This window comes from Pterocles gutturalis, unplaced genomic scaffold, assembly GCF_000699245.1.
Source record: "Pterocles gutturalis isolate BGI_N339 unplaced genomic scaffold, ASM69924v1 scaffold1344, whole genome shotgun sequence".
In the NCBI taxonomy this organism is placed as follows: Eukaryota; Metazoa; Chordata; class Aves; order Pterocliformes; family Pteroclidae; genus Pterocles; species Pterocles gutturalis.
In genome coordinates, this window is record NW_010127857.1 from 3,341 (window position 1) to 25,538 (window position 22,198).

The 22,198-nt window shown below is 38.6% G+C and overlaps 1 protein-coding gene across 1 annotated transcript; it reads right to left on the reverse strand.

The window, feature by feature from the left end:
* Positions 1–3,277: 3,277 nt before the first annotated feature.
* On the reverse strand, positions 3,278–21,466 carry TULP3 (tubby like protein 3). The gene is made up of 10 exons (XM_010079396.1): positions 21,418–21,466; positions 15,237–15,399; positions 13,135–13,311; positions 11,172–11,302; positions 9,251–9,448; positions 8,647–8,759; positions 8,141–8,255; positions 6,256–6,354; positions 4,152–4,323; positions 3,278–3,648 (listed from the first exon to the last, which is right to left on the reverse strand). Exons 1-10 carry the CDS (start codon positions 21,448–21,450, stop codon positions 3,515–3,517), a joined length of 1,335 nt encoding a protein of 444 aa, XP_010077698.1. The 5' UTR covers positions 21,451–21,466; the 3' UTR covers positions 3,278–3,514.
* Between the last annotated feature and the right edge of the window lie 732 nt (positions 21,467–22,198).

The following is a 22,198-nucleotide window of genomic DNA, read 5'->3' on the forward strand; positions in this document are numbered from 1 at the left end:
CTCATCTTCATACCTATATGCTGGGCCAAATCTCTTGTCCCTGGGTTACCTTAAGCATCTGTCTTAGTTCTGGGTTTCAGCTGCAGTAGTTCCAAACTGCAGTTATGTACAACAGTTTGACACTGTGGCAGAGAAGATGAGATTTCTGACTGTCAAAGAAGGAATCTCCATATTTCAGTTTCACAAGACTTCACACAAACGCTTAGCTCTTGACCTGTAAATCACGGGGAAGGCTTTGCTTGCCACGTGCACCAGGGACAGGAAACCTAATTCAATGTCAACTGAGAGATTAACAGAGCTGTTAATATCAGCAAGTAGAGGAGCACACTAAGTATAAAATAATTATGCCAACAGTAACAAAACCCCCTGTCCTACTGCTACCAAATTCAGCAGCAAAACTTCAATGAGAATGTGACTGAGCCCTAAAAGAGCAAGAAATTATTCACTGTCTTTTGTATTTGTGAGCCAAGGAGCTTATAGCAGCCTAGGAGCTGTTTTAGTCTGCTAGAGCTGACTTTAGGATTCATATTTAACAGTTTAATATGCTTCCTTCTTTAAGATCTCTTTGGGATTTCAAACGATGTTACATTTGCATGTATGCAACTAATATTACTGTACTAAGAACAAATGCTCAGTAGTATTTCCTGCTCAGTTTTCTGTCTCAACTAAACTTAATTTGGTTCAGGTGGAAATAGTGGAAAAAAAAGAGGTGATAAGCAGCCAGCATGAAGTATAGGGCCTACAGATTGACAGCTGTGTCAGTTTCTGATTATCAGAACCACCATATCTCCTCATACTGAGGTTCATACATCTCCCAGTGGAAACAAGAAAAAACAACCACTTCAACTTGGTGTTGCCTTGTATTATATCAGTTCTTGATTCAGAAATACATGGTATTGTATTTCAACAGTAGAACTCATTCAGATGGATGGTAGGAAAATGCACAAGGAACCATCTCAAAAGCCCTAACTGGACTCCGTGAAAAACATGGGGCAGAGAACTAGCTTAAAGAGAGAATCAGGTGGAAACCAAGAACTATACAGGAGGACGTGCTGATGGGGAAAAAAGTACTAGAGAGACTAACCTTACTAATGGGACTTCCAAGTGTATGAAAAAAAACCACAACAAACGAAAGGAATTGAGAATTACAAAGTAAGAAGAGAGATGAGATAAAAGACAACGGGAAGATACTGTGGTAGTATCTAGTACAGGAAGAACAAAGAACACCCACAAGTTACAGCAAAATCCTATTAAAAACTCATTTAGAATTAAGGATTTTTTCAATATATGAATTAGTTTATTTTCATTTAGATATAAAAGTTATAAATACAACTCATGCAAAACAGCATCTGATAAAAAAGCATTTAATCACTTCATCAGTCTGCATAATTTGACTAAGACCCAGAGGCCCTAACCCTGCAAGGATCATTTGATGTCAGCAAATAGCTTGAAGAGCCACTGTTGACAAGCCTAACTGAAAGGGTGGGTATAAAGGGATGCTACTGTGGCCTTCTGAGCCCAGAGAAAATAATCTTGCATTGGAAATTAGCATTCTACCTTCAGGTCACCCCAAAGTAACATAAGGCAGTTTCTTTCACACAGTCCTAGTCAGAAAAATAATCAGACAGGTAACAAGCTGACTTAGTTTTTCTGGATGGGTAGATGGAATGAAGAGACATCAGCCAAGAACTCAGAAGAGCACAACTAGAAAACACTGACAGGTCTCATCAGGCTGGTGACAAGCAGGAAGTACATGAAGGCACAAAAGAGATCCATGATTCAAGTTCTCTTCGCAGTCTGCTCTGCTGATGAGATCATCTCAAGACAATGGCCCACCAGCTAATGCAGAATGGGCATCTGAAAGATAGGCGAGCTGGAATTCTCAGCATCAATTCGTAACTGACAGTTAAATACAGAGTTGATTACCACCATATTTTTTTTTTCCTGGCAATATCAGAAAATGTCTTCACAAAGTTTCATTTTTTTGAAAGAAGAAGTGGTATCTACCACTGCAAAGACTCCAGACACAAAAAGCAATAAATCTGTCTCTTTGGAGCTTGAAACACAGTTAGTCTACTGATAATGACAATAACCAAAGCTGGATAACACCTATTTTTGTCCCAATAGAGGGACAGTTTTCCAGGATCATAATGAATATGCATAACAACCATGAAACAGGCAAGATAGTAACACTTCTCTGCTTTAGTACACAGCAGATGCGTACCCTACAAGGCTTACATGTCACAATGTGCAGCAATTCACTCCAATGAACCAAGACCATATGAATCAAGAAGTGTTCCGTGCTGTGATCTACAGTCTCTGTACTGCACATCCAGCATTAAAAATGGAACACTAGAAGGATACATTGCAAAGCCCCATTATACATTTATTACTTTTTTTAAACTTACTGATGCCTTTGAAAACACCTGTAATCTTTTGAGGTAACCCCTTCTTATAGGCAGGTTAAAATTATTTATATAAAATCTACTTGAGTATGTCATGACTTCAGATAATCTCACATTAAAAAAAATGAAGTCACTAACTTATTCCTAAAAATGTAGCACATTTTACAAACAATGGACAAACTAAAAAATATTTGTGATCAGCTTACAGTCTAGATTCAATCAATCAGAACACTGCTTTTCAGGGATAGTACTGTATATTGTTACAACACTACCTTCTGCCAAATTCAGTCAGATTTTATCATCTGTTCAGTCTCATTTTTCACATGATTAAGAATAACAGAAACAGGAATGGATATAATATCACCAACTAAAAAGGGAATGTTTGAGATTTGATTGTTCTTTATTTGGTAAAAACACTGTCAAGGGATATGGAGCAATTAGAATAATGAAAGGGAACTGGACTGCCAGTCTTAACAGAGAATCATCCCACAGAGTAGGAGAAGTGTTTTATTAGAGCCAATGTTTCATTCTAGCTCTGTATTTGTTGAACATTGCCTGTGCTTGCACAGAGCCATAGCCTGAGTCTTTCCGTGTCTGACTGTTGCAACAGACAGCAAAATATTACACCGGTCAAAAGCAAACACATGCCAGTAACTGTCCTCCTTTTTTCTGAATTTATCTGATCAGGAACTCAAGAGTTCCTGATTGGATCAGTAGCATCATGTCCAGGGGCACTGTGGAAGTTCCAAGGTATGAACATTAACCCAATATTTTTCTGATCCTAGCTTCAAGAGGTTCCAATTGGTGGGCTAAATTCCTTAGCTCAATGTCATGCAGCATCTGTTACAAGGATTCTGAAAGTAGAATCAACATCACCCATATTCCTTGTTCTTCCACAATGCATACAGAGACTGCTCAGTCTTGGGACAGTCTCTAAGACAGTCTACTCTCAACTACCATAATGCTCTACGGCCTGGTATTTGCTTTCTAATAAGCCTGCAGAAGTCTGTCCTCCAGTTCCCTTCCATCTCCATTGTGCTTTTCATTACTCCACCTGGAACTCCTACAACAAGATGGGAGTGAGTTCCATGTTTCAAGTCTGTTGTCTCTCATTCACAGGCCAATTTACTATCAAAGCTGGAGAGTCCAATAGCAAAGGCCTGAAGAGCACAGAGAGGATAATTATAGTCCAGAGTGAACACATCTTCTGCTACACGACCAAACTGCATCACAATGTAGTTAGCTGGGGAGAAAAGAAAGATTCAGAGACAAACTATTTCAGAGTGAAGCAAAGAAAAAAACCAAACAAACAAATCCCCACACTTCCCTGGCAGTCCCAAATACATCTAGTTCGGGTATCCATCCTTTCTCACAAGAGTGGCCTTGAAATCTGTTCTCTAGAGTGACTGTGTTATTTTAGAGATTACCCTTCTTCTCAGAATCAAAGCTCAAGCCTGTCTTTTGCTGGGCTGAAGGTGCTGTATCAATGCTCTTCTTTCCCTTCAGAGAGCTTGCATTTGCCCCCTCTTTTGCGGCAGCTACGGGCAGCAGTCTCTGCTCCCACCCCAGAAAAAGGGAAGCCTTATATAATTTTCTTGACAGCTGAGAAGTCCCCAGTAATCCTGAGCTGAATTCCTCCACCCAGTCTCCGTTCTCCAGGAGTGTCCTATTCCTCCCAAACCTCTTGAAATAGATTGGGTTCTCCCTGTTCATATAAGCCCCACACACTCTCCACCAGACTCTTACCGTCATTGTCATGGACAATCTGGAAGTTCTTCACTGAGGCCTGCGTGACTCTCCCATGGAAGTTCAAAACATAAGATTGAGTATCATCATTCCAGACTGGAGCCTTGTTGTGCAACTCAATGAGGTTCTCTAAATTTTTGTTTTGCCATTTGGACAGCAGACTCTCATGTTCCTGTTGAGGAGAAAGAAATACATTTATCAGATTTGGAATGTCTCTGCTTTTGAGCTCTGCCTCTCTCATGTGTGTGCACTGTCACTTGAAGGTCAGTCCCTCTTTAATGAAACACAATGACAGCACTTGAACTCAGTCCCACTGAAAATTTCCTGCAAGTACCAGGAAGATACTTTCATGCATTCCCAGTCCAAGCATTAATTTCCACTCAATAAGCTATCACCATATTTCTACCCGAACAAGAAAAAAGAGTAAGAGAGAAGGAAGTGTGTGTACAGGAAAGGCCACAGATGATTAGTATCCTGCTGTCAGGAATCCTTTCCAAGTCTCATGAGCTTTCTCTGATCTTGTTGGATCCAGCTTCCATTTCTAACATTCAAAATTTTGAAACAAAATAAAATAATCTACAATTAACTGCATATTGCCAGGCCCTGGGGTGCTTCAGTAGAAAGTCTGAGGGTGGCAGTGGGCTGTAAATATGCCTTAAAGTAGGTTAAACGTCGTCCTATCAGGTTAATAAGTGATGCACACTATGAATACCAGAGAAATAAAAACTAAAAGATACAAAAAGAAGGTAAAACAGCACATTAAATTTGACAAACAGAATGAATTACAAGAAGCTGCAAATAACAGTGAGTGAAACACATGACATATGATTTCATTTTAAAAGTTCTGCAACAAATAAAATCCAAACTGAAATAATATATGCTAAAACTCCCAAGAAAAAGAATCCCGTACCCTGAAAGCTTTGTCAGCTTTTCAGACAGCTTTGTGTTTCAGCCTTGTCCACTGTCAGCACGCTTGCCTGCTAGCAAAACAGTCCGAAAAACAGGGGAGAAAAATAAAGGCAAGGCCATGGAATAATTACGGTACTGACAGGGGAGATGGTAATACCAGTTGAAAGATAATGAACAAATGACCACTCCAGATACAATTTTCCTGCCCATTCACAAAATTAACCCTCTTTTCCAGGCTCTTATGAGTCTGAATTTCCATTCTTGATGATTTTTTTCTCTGATCTCAACAAATACACTCTTGTTCTACTCATATCTACTCACAACATGGCTGCAAATACCATTTTCTACCTTAAAACACTAACCATGTCTTTCAGTTGGCACCTGTCCTTTCTGCCTTTAGGTCTTGTATCACACCAAACATAAAACCCACATTAAGGGAACTGAATGATTTTTGATCATTCACCTTAATATATCTTCAGATACAGTTCTGTAAGCTTTTAGCCATAACTTCGCCCATACGTATGAGAAATCCTCACTAAAAGTCACGACAAAACTCCATCCTTCTCCTCATCCCACTTTCTCCTTAAAGAATCCTCATTTTCTGTGATTCCTACAAAGAGTCACAACATTCTGATCAAAAATGTATTTACTCTCTTGCTACTACACCAGAATACCACCTTATCTTTTTATTATCTGTCTGTTGTAATTCATATACTGGCTAAGAATGTAAGCTCCTGGGAAGGGCAAATTTGTTCTGTGTTCATACAGCTCTCAGCCTAACAGGGTCCTCCCACCCTACAATTTTCTCTCAAATCATGCCCTTTTATAAATGATTACGTATAGACCCAGAAGGCAAAGTATTTGGCATCTGTTCAAGCTTCAATCTTAAAACAAGCAGAGCGGTTGTAGGTGCAACAGCAACAACTTACACTAGCCATTGCAATAGCTAAGCAAATAATATCTAGGCTGACAAGAATACAAACACTATTCAGAGGGCTACAAATTAGGTAAAAGGCAAGAACAAATTAATCAACAGCTTTAGGCTACACTGTATTTACTCTCCATGACTTGCTAAAACCCTGAGAATTAACAAACTTGCTCTAAAAAAACGAGACACTCAGTAACACCCAGATCTCTACAAGAAAGTCTCAACCTCCTCCTCCAGTATGAAACGTGACCAAACATCGTAACTCACATTTCGTGGACGGACTGGAATTCGCTTATGATTCTTATTCATTCCTGGAATGATCACAGACATTTTTCTGGGACCCTTGAATCCTAACACATTGGTTTCCTGAAAGACCAGGAAAGACATTTTCAGTAAATGAGATACTCCATCTCAAAGAAGGCAGGTCAGCAAAATTCAACTTGAATCCACATTTATATTGTTTTTTAAAGATTTGCTAGCTACAACTGTAGTTGTAGCTAACTGCAACTGTGTTTAATCACCAAGAATAGCTTTCTCTCCCATTCTGAGAACTGCGTTAAAAGACATACATGGTATTACCTAATTTAGAACACATCTGTTATCCTAACGAAACACTTATAACTAAATCAGACAAGTGCAATTTCCAGGCATAAGTTTTTACATCTGAGGCAAAAACATGCTAAAATCTTGCTAGTGAACAAACCTTAAGTATGATAAAAGGTAAATATCTTTGACCTGAGTCTATGTTGTCCATATATCACCATTTAAGCTAAAATGTTCCTGAAGAATGCCTTCTTTAGGTGCTTAAGAGCATACCTACAATTTGCTCTCAAATCATGCCCTTTTATAAATCATTAAGTAAAGTCCCAGAAGGCAAAGTATTTGGCATCTGTTCAAGCTTCAATTTTAAGCAGATTTTTCCAGAGTACTGCAGGAGACTGCTCTAAGTGGATTGAGTATAAAAAGCAAAGGAAAAAAGTCTCAACATTCTCAAATTATCTATTTAATAATGTCAATGAAAATCCAAGGGTTCGTTTCAAGTGTTTTGTAACGATGTCAGTGGGAAACTTTAAAATTCCCAAAGACCAGTTCAAAAGCTAGAATCTTTTAGTCAGAAGTAGTAAATTGATTGACAGAAGTGATACAGCTTCTCCTAACATGCTAGTGAATTTTGCAGACACAGAACAAAGGCCTTTGGAGTTGCAACCTCTATTATTTCACTTCAGAAAATCTAGGGGCACATATGAGAATGAGGGTATTGATTTTATTCATATATAAACTTTATGAACTTATTGTAGATAGAAGTTCAGAAATATGAAAAGCTGACTTTATATTATCTGCTGTACTCATTTAACACCTTGCTGTGTACAATTATGTAGGGAACTGTATACAAAGAAAAAATCCAGTGATACTTCTGTAAACAGGCCAGTACTGGAATTACCACATCAATTTTTTTTCCCAAGTGCCATTAAGATCAACAGCAAAAAATTCAAGATCATGCTCCAGTAGGCTAATGTGCCTTTAGATCTGTGCTGCTGTACCTGTGATAGAGGTAAAAATCCTTTCACTTGACTGGCCATCATTTTGTAAAGAACCTAAAATTTTACTCAAACTTTAAACTTTAGGACTAGAATATGAAACAATGTGATGTGAGAACCCTCACAAGTGCCTCCTCACTCTGAAGCCTAAACTGAAGTGATCCACAAGACCAGAAGAAGAAAACGTCTTTGGTTCTGCGAAAAATAACTCTATTTCACAGGGTACTCCTAGTTCCTTCTTAGCATCCACCAAATACCAGCTGGGCAAGAGGCAGTTCATACTGTGGCTGTCTCCATGTAAAGGATATGCTGACTAGCCACATGCCAAATGACAGGCCAGGTAAGAAGGTCATCAGGATGTTAGTTTGGGTCTCTCTCCCTTGCCTGGCATTGATTCTTTTTTTTAATTCTTTTTTATTTTTTTTATTTTTTATTAAACTTGTAAGAACTTATCTTTGAGGGCTCTGCCCTTTGCTGTATCTGGTTCAAATTGGTCAGTTCATTCCAAAGCTAAGCAGGGGAGGCTGTCAGGCAGCATGATTTTGTAAGCCCTGTTTCCTCGGTAAACAGGTGACAAAAAAAGGAAGGGGCAAAAGAGGAGAGGCACTACTTACATAACAAATAGCTGCAAGCTCCTGTCTCGTATTAGCCTTTTCCACTAGACCTTGTGCCTTGACTGGGCTAACTCCATGGTCATAGACTGTAAATTTAGTTCCCATGAGGTTTGACCTAATGTCAGGTTATGGAGAGACAGAGAAAGAGAGAGGCATCAGTGAAAAGTTTTGTCATCTTCTGAAGGTCTTTGTACAGCACAGTGAAAACACACACGTCTCCTGCCATCTGAATCTTCTTATTGTCAGCTCAGTAAGGAGCTTCTGTGAAGTGCACATAGTGAAGTGAGCCTGTAACCTACCCTGCCAAAGCATCAAGCCAGAATCCCTTCACTGAATTGCCACGGTGAATGGTACCACTGAAGAAAGGTTGCCAACCCCAGTGAATACAGATTACGTTAAGCAGCACATTCTCTCTGAATTGATACCAGATTGCTATTCATAGCCCCAACTCAGCTAAAATGACAATCCAATCTCTCCTGTCTGCAGTTTTAATCTGTGGTTCTCACCTGAGTTTTCCAATGAAACTTTCCCCTTCCCGGGATAAATCCGTTGGGTCAACTGATATGAGGTAATTGGATGTTTTGCTCTTTTTTCGTTTTCTCCCTGCAAGAAGGAATGTCTGGAAACACAAAACGTTGATCAAGACTGGAGCTTTGCAAGAATGCAGAGACATTGCTGTCCAAACTGTTCTCTCTCCATTTCCCACATCCATTCCCTTTTTTTTTCTGTGCTGTTATTACTGTCTCCACAATTTTGATCTCTTCCACAAGTGCATGCCTTGAAATCCTATTCCTCCAATCAGCTCCCTCGGCAGTTTAGATTTAATGCAATTATCCTTTCTAGTCTTCCCTCCTTTTCTTCTGGAGAAGCTCAGTGTCCCTGTTCTTCTTTATCCTTGACATTTTTATACTTTTTAAATTCAGCTTTCATTGTATTATGGCTTTTAAACATGCCAATTCCTTCTTTAGTGCCTTGGCCAAATATAAGCTGTCCTCATCTGCATGCTGGCTCTCCTCAGATTCTGGTTTCTTACCAGAAGCTGTCCCTTACACCACAAATATTCTATGGTAGGAGTACAATAGACAAAATACTGTGTGGTGCTTCCAATACCTTTCTGTTGTCATCCCTTTCCAGATGCATATAATAAGTAGGGAAGAGGCCCCGGTCCATTCCTTTCTTATCTCTAGTGATTCGGCACTTGACTGTAATACCATGGGGTGCAGGGCGTAATGCAAAATCCTCCAAGTTTTCTACTTCTCCCAGCAGTGCGTCTGCCTGTGGGGACGGACTACAGGAAGCAGCTGTTTCCTGTGGTAAGAACCATCATATTAGGAAATTAATATCAGATCAGAGGCTCTGGTATTCCCCAAGAAAAAAAGGTCTGTTGAAACAGAAGATCTCATGTCTCAAGGAGATACTTGGGGAAAGGAAGTTAAACAAGGGACCACCTGTGTTTCTCTGAAGAAAGTGGATGAAGACTTTTACTCTGAGGAAACACTCACCCTCCAAGGGGAGGAGAGAAAAAGTACCCATTAACCAGAGATGAATGAATTGCTAGGAAGGGGAAAATAGGATGAGACATTGTAAATATTCTAAGCAAAGAGCCTCTCTGCTTTCAGAACTTCAATCACTCTGTGGGAAATAAGGCAGCAGGATAAGCTGGACTGATGGATGCTGCAGTAAGACAGGCTGGGGTTTTTGTGACTGAAATGAGCACTGAGATTATGCTGGTTCTGAACAGTAGCAGAAACTGAGTAAACTGATGGTGGAACCATCTCAACTAAATGCTGGAAGAACCTTAGAACAATGTGTACAGTCAGGATGCAAGTTATGGTCACCAAAGGAACGGGAATTCTAATAGAAATCCTGTACAGGTTATGAGATTCCTCCCTTACTGGGCCTTGGAGATGAGGTTGCTGGTTTATCCCTGTTCCCAGGTACAGCCAGTAGGAAGTCTGAGTGAATACACAGAGACACACACACAGACTTGAGATCCACTAGTAGCTCTCACTCCTTCCCGCCTCCATCTCCCTCCTACCCAGTGTCTCAAGCAGTTGGCACCCATAGCCCAGTCTCCCAAGCAGCTAGCACCTAGACCTCTTGTACTACTCACCCACTAGGGTAGCACAACATACACACAGTCACCTCACAAATATACTTACATGGGTCTTTTGAATAGTAGCATGGACTTTCAAGACTGTCCAGCATCCATGCCCAAACCCTATGTCCTTTATCTGGCCGCTAGCTCAGACCCCGGGTCTTCCTGGTGCTGTTCTCTTCCAACTCATCAGCTAGTCCAGCATATAGTTTGTCAGCATATATATATATACACACATATGCATCTCTCTCACACACAAACACACACACAAGAGAACACAGTCACAGATTAAATAGTTAGAAATTGAGTTTGAGAAGATGGTGGACGTGCTGCAGTAATCAGGCACAGGGCTTGGCCAGACGAGCATACTGTCTTGCAGCTGTTTACATGCCTTTTATCCCATTTACTCCCTATTTTCCCATGCTTATTACTCCCTGATCCACCTTAACTCCTTTCTTTTGTCTTGAGTCCCTTCCCCTAAGCACCCCATAAAAAGTTTTGTTCAATCCCAGAATTCTGTTCCCTCTTGCATCCCACACAAACCTATAAACCTTCAGGCAGTGATCCCTCTTCAGTTTGCAGGGTTTCTCTGAGTCATCTTGGTGAATTTTACACCAGAGACAATGGCCTAATCTGTCTCCTTTGACAGTCATAGGAGTAGCTGATTCATTTATCTTCACATCTTCCCATCTTCCAGGCTACTTGGTTTCCTCCGCCCAACATCATTCCTTTGATCATTACTAGGTTTTTGTGTTTAACTCAATGGCCCTTCAGTCAGATAACCTGACAATCATGACCTCTATCTGCCTTCAGGGTTTAATATGCTAGCTACTGTAGTTGCAACTACTATATTTTAACCCAGTGCTCAAGGGGTTAGTACTAAAATCAAGCATGTGCCCAGCCCTTATCAGAAATGGATTTCAAGACACTTACTGCAAAAGATTTTTCATGGGTTGCAGAACTAGGCCTCTCAGATTCAGGATATGGTGAATGAGATGCTGGTCTCTTACTAGTTTCTTCCTCTTCTGTGTCCTCCTCATCAAAATTCAAACTGCCTGAAATTCCTGTCAGAATACAGGATCAAGCAGGTAACCTCTGAAAGAAGGTGTCATGAGTTCATGGCATCACGAATTCATGTATTACTCTTGCCTGGCTATTCTGCTCTCGCTCTTCTAATTCATTTCTGTTGTCTCAACTGCTGATTTTCTTCATGTGCTATATTGCTTCCCAAGCCTTGTAATACAAACCCCTAGTGACATTTTGCAGCTGTCACTGTGCAAATGATGAAGCATCTGTCAGGCTTTTATTAATACATATTTTACATGATATTACATGATGTAACATATTGCTTAGTATGTGCTGTCATTAAATTAAGTTTGCCTATTTTAATGCAAAAAAACCCTCCATGTCTTAAGAACAAAAAAAGGAAATCCAGATAAATATGCTAACACCTATCCTGTAAATTGGACTGTGTACAGTTTACATCCCCTTAGTATTATACACACTGAAATGGAGTACGATAATTTTTCAGTAAGAGCCCCTCCTATTCTTACATCAGTAGCAAGAATTCAGGTCTCATGAATACTACTAATGATTTTATTTTTAAAACGGAAGTGCAGACTGAGTAATTCCAGGACTTATTTATTTAATCTTAACCTAATCACAGTTATGTAGAGATAACTATTGCTATATAACTAAAATAACTCTCAATAAAGACACTTATAAAAAGCTTCTATACACATCCCTGTTTAGTGTTTCCTTCCACTTGGAAATGCATAATTTTGTTCTGTGATTCCCTTATTTAATTTGGCTGTAGAATGGAAAAGCACATAAAGCACTATAGAGAATGAACACACTCAGCCTGCTAAGCTGAATTATTTTCTGACAGACAATATTCTAACAGTGTTCAACATGTCACTGCATAGAAGAAGCACTGCTGGAATTTCTATGTCTGAGATGAAACAGAAAAATGTAGTCTTAATAGCCTGTCAGTAAACTTCCCAAAGCACATTTGGAAAGAGGAAAGGCATTAACCCTAGTACTTGGGCCAACTTCAAAATTCACTGTTAATATTCTAGCCCCACTAATTTCCCCTGAAGTTCCTGGATATTCTCTACTGTTTCCTTTACTAACTCTTTTCCAATGTTGCTATCCATAGGCAAGAAGCTGTTGCATCTGACAACTGAATGGAAGTATTTCTACATATGGTAGTACCTTAAGACATAAAGTGTACTGGAAACATTTCGGGAGACAGGCTCTGCAAAATAAAAACAAGCTGTGTACCATATTAAACACTAGCCATTATTTTTCTGCAAAGTGCTTAGGCTGCATGCAACAAAAAAGGTTTCCTGTAGTACTGGCAGTAACGTAAGATACGTGGCAGACAGAGATGGACACTCCACTGGGAAACTACTCAATGGGATATAACTATTGAATATAAAACTCTAAAACTGTTGATTGTGACAGCCTCTGACTCAGGAAGAACACCTTTCCTGTTAGTCCCCTAAACAGTTAAATTATGGTATTTACTGGCTATAGAGGGTTCTGCTGTTGTGAAAATATTCAAGCATCATATCCAGATATATTATATCTGGAATAAAAATACCACAAACTTCAGCAAAATGTGAAGTACAGTATTTTGCCACCAACTTCCTTGGAAAGGTCAGAAATCATACAGCATATTGATAAACCTTTAAAATGTAACTCGTATGTTCCAATCAATATCAAAAGAAGGACCTGCAGTTCTGCATTTCTACGTGCTGTAGAATCTACTAGCTCCGCATTAAAAGCAATATCCTGCAGATATTTGTTTCATGATTCCTCATATTTTTTTGGTTTTATAAAGCTACTGAAAAAAATTATAAGTAGAAGAGCCCTGCCCATTGTTAGCTCTTACCTCGTTTCTGTAAGATTTCTTGCAGATCTGGCTTGCCTGCTATGCTTGTTAGAGCCTCTCTATCATTTTCCTGATCGACACTGCCTTCTGTTTTGGAAGATTCAGCACAGAGAGTTTGGAGCTTGGTCCCCAAATCTTGCACTTCAGATTTCAGGAAAGCAGCTGGTCCATCAATGCCTGCAGGTCAAAATGAAACAGAATGCTAACGTCTATTTTTTATGGCTAAAGACACATCCCAGGATGGTTCTTCTTTTCATCTTCCCTTGCTCAAGCATCCCTTTAAAGTACTGACATATTCTTCTTCAGAAGACTTGGGAGGAGTCAGGCCTGACTCTGGTACAGACCATCTATTACTTCAAACATATCAGGCATCAGTTTCTCAATTTATAAATATAGTTATTGTATCTGCTTTTTTACAAGGGCTTAAGCAATTCAAATGAGTTGTATTTGTCATGCACATTTATATCCTTCAATTTAGTTATGGACAACTATTCTATTTTCTTTTCCTTCAGGTTCCTTGTTTGGTCCTGTGCCAATAAGTGAATGCTCTACAGTGAATATCACAAATCAATTTGATAAAAATATCTACAACCACTAGCAGAAAAAACTGTAAATGGATGCCCTCTATCTTTTTGGCAGAAATGAAATTTCCTTGTTTAAACATGCAACACAGCTGTGCACTGCACTTCGTAATTGGTGGAAACTTCTTGATGTCAGCATCTGGCACAATACTTAATACATGTTTGCGTAGCACACAATATGTAAGTGTAGTTCCAGCTTTGGACTTCTTGTTTCCCACTGTTTTCTTCTTAAAACTTTAGTGCTTTATCTAGTCATCAGATTTCTGACATGTTTACTGCCGTTATCGCATCTTAACAGGATTCGTGTGTACTGAAGAAGCTTCAGAACCATAGAAGCTAGTGAAGAAGCAGTTAGTTTTTATTTTTCTTTCTTGTAGTTTCAGTACTACTGAAGTGTCCTAACTTAGAAGTTATATCAATCTTTTCTCTCACTCTGCTTCTGACTATAAAAGTGTCTTTTAGCAAAGGATTCCTCCCACCTGATTTTAAACACATAAACGCTACCATCCACGTCACCACTCTCCTCCCCATCCTATGATCCTGAAAGACATCTGGAGAACAAGAAAAACATTCAAAAGATAGGACATAACATAGTTCCAAATGTGACCTTCAAATGAGGTAACACTGGTTTGCTTGGGTTTTTAAAGTTCTACCCTACACATCAATTCCCTATTAGTATAATAGTGGTATTATCCTGCAATGGCATGCATCTCAAAGCCTTAGGACGTTTCCCTTTACTTTCTTGATTGGATCCCTGGTTGATGGGATCCTGGCTCTCATAAACTACGTCCTGACACTTCCACTGGAATATAGGCATTTAATTGCTGCTCTTTTTTCCTCCCTGTGACATGTAAGTCCTAAGACTCTCACTACTGTATTTCTTTTCAATCCTAACAGAATGGTCACTATTTTACTGTAACGTTTTGAGTCCACTGAGCCTTTGGCTCTGACATCACTTTGTGCTTGTGACTTTCTGGACAACTATAGCTTGTTTGTCATGTTTCAGTTGTCTCCCTGAAGCCCATAGAAAATCACAGATGAGGTAAAAACCAGCAAGAACCTAATTCAGTATTCATAAGACCTTTGTTTTGCTCTTGTCCACTTTATCATTCAGTCATATGCAATCTTGAGATGGGAGTATACCATGATACCATGAATAAAAGTACAGGTAGTCACTACTGGACTATTTCCTATTCTTTATCCTACAGCTTCAGAAGGCGCTTACTCTGGATTTGTATCTCCCTACTTTTATAGAAGTTCCTAACCCATTTCTACAGTTCTTAGCCTAACACAAGGGAGAGATTACTCAAAGACACATGAAGATTCTCAGCTGTCACAAAATTCAAGGTAAGGTGTTTGTTTTTACAGTTCAGTATAATTCTACTTTTGTACATGAAAGGTGCGTAATCAATCTTGTTCATCACTTGGCCACTGTTGTAGCAATGTAGGTGTCCCTCTGTGGCCTAAAACACAGGCACTGGTATTTTGGGGAACACTGTCGCAAACAGGTTGATTACTTACCATGTAACATAACATCATTGTGGAAAGAGGTAGGAGTTTCTACTAAAGGAGTCTGCTCCTCACACCCTTTGGGCTTTGACCTATGCAGCTTTGCCTCAGGATTTGGCTGTACCATCAAGGGATCAAGACGTTTCTTCCGCTGCTTCTTCTCTAGAAGAGCTCTCTGTGAAATAAAGAAAAAACACGAAATAAGGACGAGTAACCACATCCAGAGAGGCAGAAACCATACCTCAGCCATTGGCAATGGCATGTCACTGATCAGGACCTCCAATAAACCTGAAATACTTTTGTAATCTCTTACAAAATTCCTAGACACAGCTATCACTGTGCCTTTGGAGTGAGACATGGCCTATGATTCTCTATCAGTGATTGATGCGTGACGTGCACACCTGCTTATTTTCTGATCTCTCATGAGATCGTCAGCAGATAATTTTAGTTCCTTCATCCAGTCTAAACTGCAGCAATCCTTAATATAAATAGAGAAATTCAGCAGTCATTTATAATCCAATATGAGACATTTCAGAAAGTAAATGTTATAATATACAGCATGTTCATGCAATTTTATTACTCCATGCATCCTACTTACTTAAGCAGACAGAATATACAAAACAGCTCACAAAGACTCTCTGCTCTTTCAACTGCAGTTATGATTGGACTAAACATTCCATCATTTAGGACAACTCTTATGCACACAGGGACTGTATAATTTTTGCTCCCTGTTTTGTACAATTAAGCTAACATTGTATCAAAAGAACTATCTCCAAGACTATCTGAAAATGCCACAGTAAAGATGAGAGCCCTTGCTCTATGCATTATAAGGCAATAAAGTCTATTACTGTACTAGCATAACATTTCTAAAAATCCTTAGGGCTCACTCTGCCTCTGCAGTTACAAATGCTGTCACAATGCAGCAAAAGCAAGCCAGGACTTGCAAAGGAAAAGGCTTTTGTTTCAAAAGCTATCATCTTTTAGGAAGAACTCAAAATAAATAGTTCCTAGAAACCAATGTTGAAAGGTAAGACTTGGAGAGGGCAAAAAAAAATTTCAAAATTACAGTCATTACAATAGGACTGATCCAGTAAAAGGAAAATTAATCTACCTTGCAAAATTTTTCCATGTAATTGAGGACTGAAAGGAAAGAATTGTAAATCCAACTGTTAAAAAATAAAATGTTACTTTTCCAAGATACATATACACTTGATGTTTATGATTTCCTACTAAATGAGAATAGAAATAACTTATAGACTTAAATCAAAGTAAATGAGTACATTGCACCATTTTAAAGACAGCCATGCTTAATCCTTAAAAGTAAAGGCGATGCAGGAAGAAGGAAAAATCCTATTCTAATATTCTGTAATGCCCCACTATACAAATGATGTGCAAGCCCCTTGCCATAGATGCAGTTCATCATGCCTGCTTATTAGGTACCCGAGCACCCCCTGAAAGTTGTTCTTGATGATAGAAACCCTTTCTTCATCAAATTCTTTTCAGTCTCTAAGGATCCATCAGATAAACAGTATCAAGAATTCAATCCACTTGAGACATAGAGGTCTGCAACCATTTCCTCTCTTGTTAGGCATTTTCTCTCTCTTGTTGCGTCTTTTCTCTCCTATTAGGCGTTTTTATCTCAGGTGAGGTTAGTTTCTCAGGTAACCTCTCCCCGAGGAATTCCAACACAACTCAGATCTTGTTCCTTTATTCTTTCTGCTTTCTTTTCTCTTTTCAAGCACTTATCTAAAAAAACCACCAACCAAACAACAAAAAAAACCCAACCCAAAACACAACAACAACAAAAAACCAAACCAAAATTACCTTTTTTATTTAAATTCATAATTACACTTTGAAGATTGGACTGCAACACAGGTAGTGTTTGTTACTGCAGAATTATTTGCAAGGATTGTCCTGCAGGGCAAAAAGTACATAGAATTCCAAAGAGATTATGACATTGGTCTAGAGCAAGAAAAGACAAATGAGCAGTGGAAGTCAAATTCTTAGAAAATTCTAACCAGAGGTAAAATTTGTTTTCTAGAAAGGTAGTCAGACCCTCCAGAAGAATTTACATTGGTTTGTGGTTTTTGTTTGTTTTTAAAAATAATACTGAGGGAAAGTAAACAATTTTGTGACAGTTTATAAATCTCTAATAGTTTAAATAAAAGGAGAGAGGGAACATATGAATCAAAACATTATACTCAGAATAAGGATTTGAGAACAAATGTTGCCAAGGCTTCCCTACCTGACAAATAGACAGACAAGAAAAAAATAAAACAGACACATCCTAAAGGCAGTAAGAAAGTACACAGCTACTCACCAATCCAACAGGATCATACTGGTTTATATTGAAACATATACTTAACTGCTGGTAGATGTGACTGACCTTCCTGCAAGAACTTCAGGATAATCGAAGTGACAAAACTTGACAGCAATTTAATTTGTTTTAAAAGGGCTTCTCTCCACTACTTTGTTTATTGAGACAGAAAAAAATCTACAAGCCCACTGACATGACAGGTAGAAGCAGTTGATTTTCTCTACATAAGGTGGCAGAGCAGCCTTACGTTCAGCACTATGTATTCTCAGACTTACTCCACTAACATGAAGTAGTAAAAAAACAAACTGTATTTTCTTTAATTTTGTTTACTAACTAGGGTTTTCCTCCAGCTTTGTGTTACAGTAAAAACTCATATAATATTAAAACAAAAAAAATTAGACACTTCATGAACAGGACACCAGAACACATAACCCATTAAATAAATTAGAGATAAAGATTATCACAATTTGTTCAGGATTTTGTGAACTCCATGTATTAAATACTTTCAGAAACATTTTCTTTACACCACAGCGTCATGGGTAAGGACTGAGCAGAAACCCTGTGCCAAGTGCCATGTAGTTGCTCCCTTCCTGCCTTCCCCCTCCCGGTGAGATGGGGGAAAGAATAAAAAAAACTAAAAGGTGGAACATTGTGAGTTGAGGTAACAACAGATTTTAATACTACAACACCAGAAAATGAGAAGATAACAACAACAAACAGTATTAGAAAGAATACACAATGGAAAACAGCTCAATGCTGAAATGCAGCCCAACTCCCCATCCCCCAGTTCCCCCTCCTTCCCCAGCTTCCCCCTATATCCTGGGCATGACATCAGCATGGTATCCAATATCCCCTTGGCTATGCCCACCTCCCACCTTCAGTGAAAATTAACCCTATCCCAGCTGAACCCAGGACACACAGAAAAGCATAACATGAGAATACAGGATGATTAAAGGATCACAAATCACTAACTCCAGCTTTAATGAGCTTCTAACAAGCTAAGAAGTCAGATGTATCAGATGAATAGATCATAGCAGACCAATAAGACAACAAGCTTAGTATTTTTTCTGCAACTGTGATGAACAGGAAGATGGTACACAGGAAGGTTCTAACCACTCCACCCCTGAAGGTGTAACACCATGCTACTTATTATTTGGCAGGCTCCTACCTTAGGAAGCCATGCGGGATGTATCCTAGCTCTGAAACATCCTCTCCACTCTTTCAGCTCCTCCTTAGTTCATGCTAAGGCAGCAGTGACAATGCTAGTGATGATGGCATTAATGAAACTTCATCTCAAGAGTTACTGCACCAGGTGCATTCAGAGATACCCCTTCAGCATCATGCTTCAGATACCCCTTCAGCATCTTAATCTAAATTTGTGATCCCTCTTTCTGTAGATTGAGGGTTCAATATTATTTTCTATATTTAACAGAAACATGTTCCCAGGTAGTAATCCTGATGCACCACTCTGCAGATCTCATTTGCACCACTTGCCAAAAACAGTGTTTCTTCTCATTGTCTAGTTTTGCACAATGGGTGCACCAGCTGTCTTGTAAGGGTCAGATCTGTAAATATTCTCTATATGGAAGACAAGTAATATGTTTGTCAGGAAGAACAGAGATATTTCATCCCAATCTTAATATTATAAGAAGGTTTAAGATGTGTATTGTTGTTCTTGCTATTTCAAACACATCAGAGTGGCAAGTACCTTTTAGAAATGCTGCAGAATAAATATGACATTGCATCAAATAGCGGTTTTTGTGTGGCACTATAGATTTTTCTTTCTTTCCTTATTGTGCTGTTACTTACTCATCTTATTCCTCTCCTTATATCACTCCCACGTTTATTAATCTCTATTTTTACTGTGTGTTATCTTAGCTTTTTGTAGTGTAGTTATCTTAGCTTTTTTTCCTTTTTGGAAAAGGCAGCAGTCTAGATAAAAGCACCCTGACAGGCAGAGCTGGCTCACAGATAGAACGTGACATCATGAATTACTATAAATAATATTTTACTGTAATTACAGGCTTTCCAAACCCATCATAAAGATGGATAACAGGCATATGTCTTTGCCGTGACAAATGCTTATTCCAGATTCTCTGTATGGACAAAGGTTCTAAATATGATCCTGCTTGATTTCAATATTTTGCATTTTTGATCCCAACTCCTATAAATGGTTAGGAAAATTAATCAAGCAGGGTATCAATTCCAACCAGCTTTGAGTCCATCATGTCCGATAGCGATGTCCTATTGACCTCTATTTCTTCAGAAGGCATGGTACTATTCATGTAAAAGTTAAAAGCAAACTTTCAAAGTTAATATTAAAACCTAAATATACAATGCTAAATTATAGACTTAGCATTTCTCAAGAAACCTAATTTGCAAGGGGGTAGTGGGGGTTGGTGTTAAAATATATTTTAGTGAAATTTTCTAACTGTTGGTTTTGCAGATAATTGCAATCTTGACCAAATACAAGAAAGCCTGAAACAAAATTGCAGAAGAGTATGAATTCTTTAAACTCACCTCTTCATGACTCAACTGACAGCTGTTCTGAGGAAACCCCACCCAGCCCAGAAGCTTTGTTTTGGTGGAACAGCAATGCATCCCCATGGCAAGTTCTGAAACTAGGCATACATTGATCACAGTGCCCACCAGTAGGAACCAGTGATTACTACCAGTTTAAGACCCAAGACAACAGTCCTGACACAGACACTGAGGTTCATCACCAAGCAGTCAGACCATCCTTAGTTTTGGAATTTCTTACTGGCTGGCATTTGGTACTAAATGCTCTTTTACTTTTTACTTGAAGTAAAAATTTTATTCCTTTACTCTGAAGTGTTTTAGGTAAGCACCTATATGCACACAGATAAAGTTGGTAATGATCCACCGTCTCAAGTCAAAGCTAAGCAAACTCATATTAGAAATAATGAGCAAGTTTTGGTAAAGAGGGTTATTATCCCCTCCAACAGTTCCCTCAAGACTGTTATGTTTCTAAAAAAAATTTAGTACTTTAATTTGAACACAGATTAGTTTAATGCAAGAGAGCGATTTGTGGTCCACATGAAGCAGCCAGCTACAGAATCACAAAAATCTCACACCTTCTGATCTACTCATAAGCATCAACATTTCACAGAGGAAGAGTATAAAGGATGGATACTTGATTGCTTTGAAGAATATAGTGATGTAAGCATCCAGCAAACAGCACTTTAACCCGAAAGCTGTAACCTAATATTTGACAAATGCTTGTCTGTAAATGCTTTCTTTGTAGGAAGCAAAACAAACTCAAAAGGTGCTGGAAATCTTCCTCAACAGCAATGTTAGGCAGATCTTTTTATAGCTCAGGGGAACTTTCTCTTTTCCTTTGATGCTTGAAATGGATAATTCCTCTTTTTTGATTCATTCATGGATTGTGGTGACTCAATCCCAAATAAATGAGTAGGATGTATGAAAAATAAATGTATCAAAGAAATCAAGCCTACAAGCCATAGCAAGGTTGACTTAAAGTAACAAAAGCCATAAAAATCTTTAAAGAAAATGTTAGCAATTAGTTCTTGTTTGTACTCTTTAGATCAAGGATTTTTAGCACGTCACCCCCATTTCTCAAGTCTTCCTGACATTGCAACATTGTGTATCAGAACAGAAGTTGAAGAATGTGGGCTGGATTCACTGTTGCCGTACACCTTATATAGTTCTGGGCAACACACCACAAAGCAGGTGATAAAAAGAAGCAAAGCCATCACGAGGAAAAGTGGGAGGAGAGGGAGGGGAAGGGAGAAAAAGAGGAAACACAAACACTTTTACCTTCCCCTTTTGCACAATAAGATGGATAGTGTTTGTTTTCCTATCCTTATTTTTACCAGCTTCAGCACTATCATTTACCTGATTCTCCAGTTTCAGCTGTCGTAGTTTCATGCATTCATCCTCAAAGATGCTGGGAAAGGAAAAGAAACAAATTAATTATTGCTAGTAAATAGTTTGCATTATAACAACACAGGATACTCACAGACTACAACTTCACCATCAAGACTTTAAAACAACTGTAAGACAACTTCCATCCCATGAGAAGACCAGGTTATAAAGCACTAAAAAATAAAACATGCTTCATATTTTGTCATAAATAGGACCAAACTGTAGTTTAATCACCTTAGTAATCTGTTCTGAAAACATTTCGTAAGCAAAAAAGGCTTCATTACTTATGGATAGATTATGAGTGACTACACTGAGGTGGGCCATGAGACATTTTATATCTGAAAGCTTAATGCAATTCAAACCAATTCAGTGAAGTCCCTGCTCCTTCATAAAATACTCAAATACAAATTAACTCAGAATTTTAGGTTTTGTCTTGGAGTCAAACCTACACCATTTTGTCCTCCTACCAGACTTCTCAGAACTACTGTTGATATTTGCAACACCTGATATTAATTCCTGGAGATGAAAAAAATAATTATTTCCCTATTTAAGTGTTTTATAGATAACTTTCATAAGAACTTTAGCTTCTATTCGTTCTAAGTTATGTTCCATACAGACTTCCCGTTTCCTTTTTTTACAATAATGATTTACTAGATGAAGTGCAATTTAGAGCAGTTAACCCTACAAAGGGAAAAGGTTAATTGACAAGTAAGCACGTATTCTGCCTACCACAGTTGTGCACTTTTCCTCC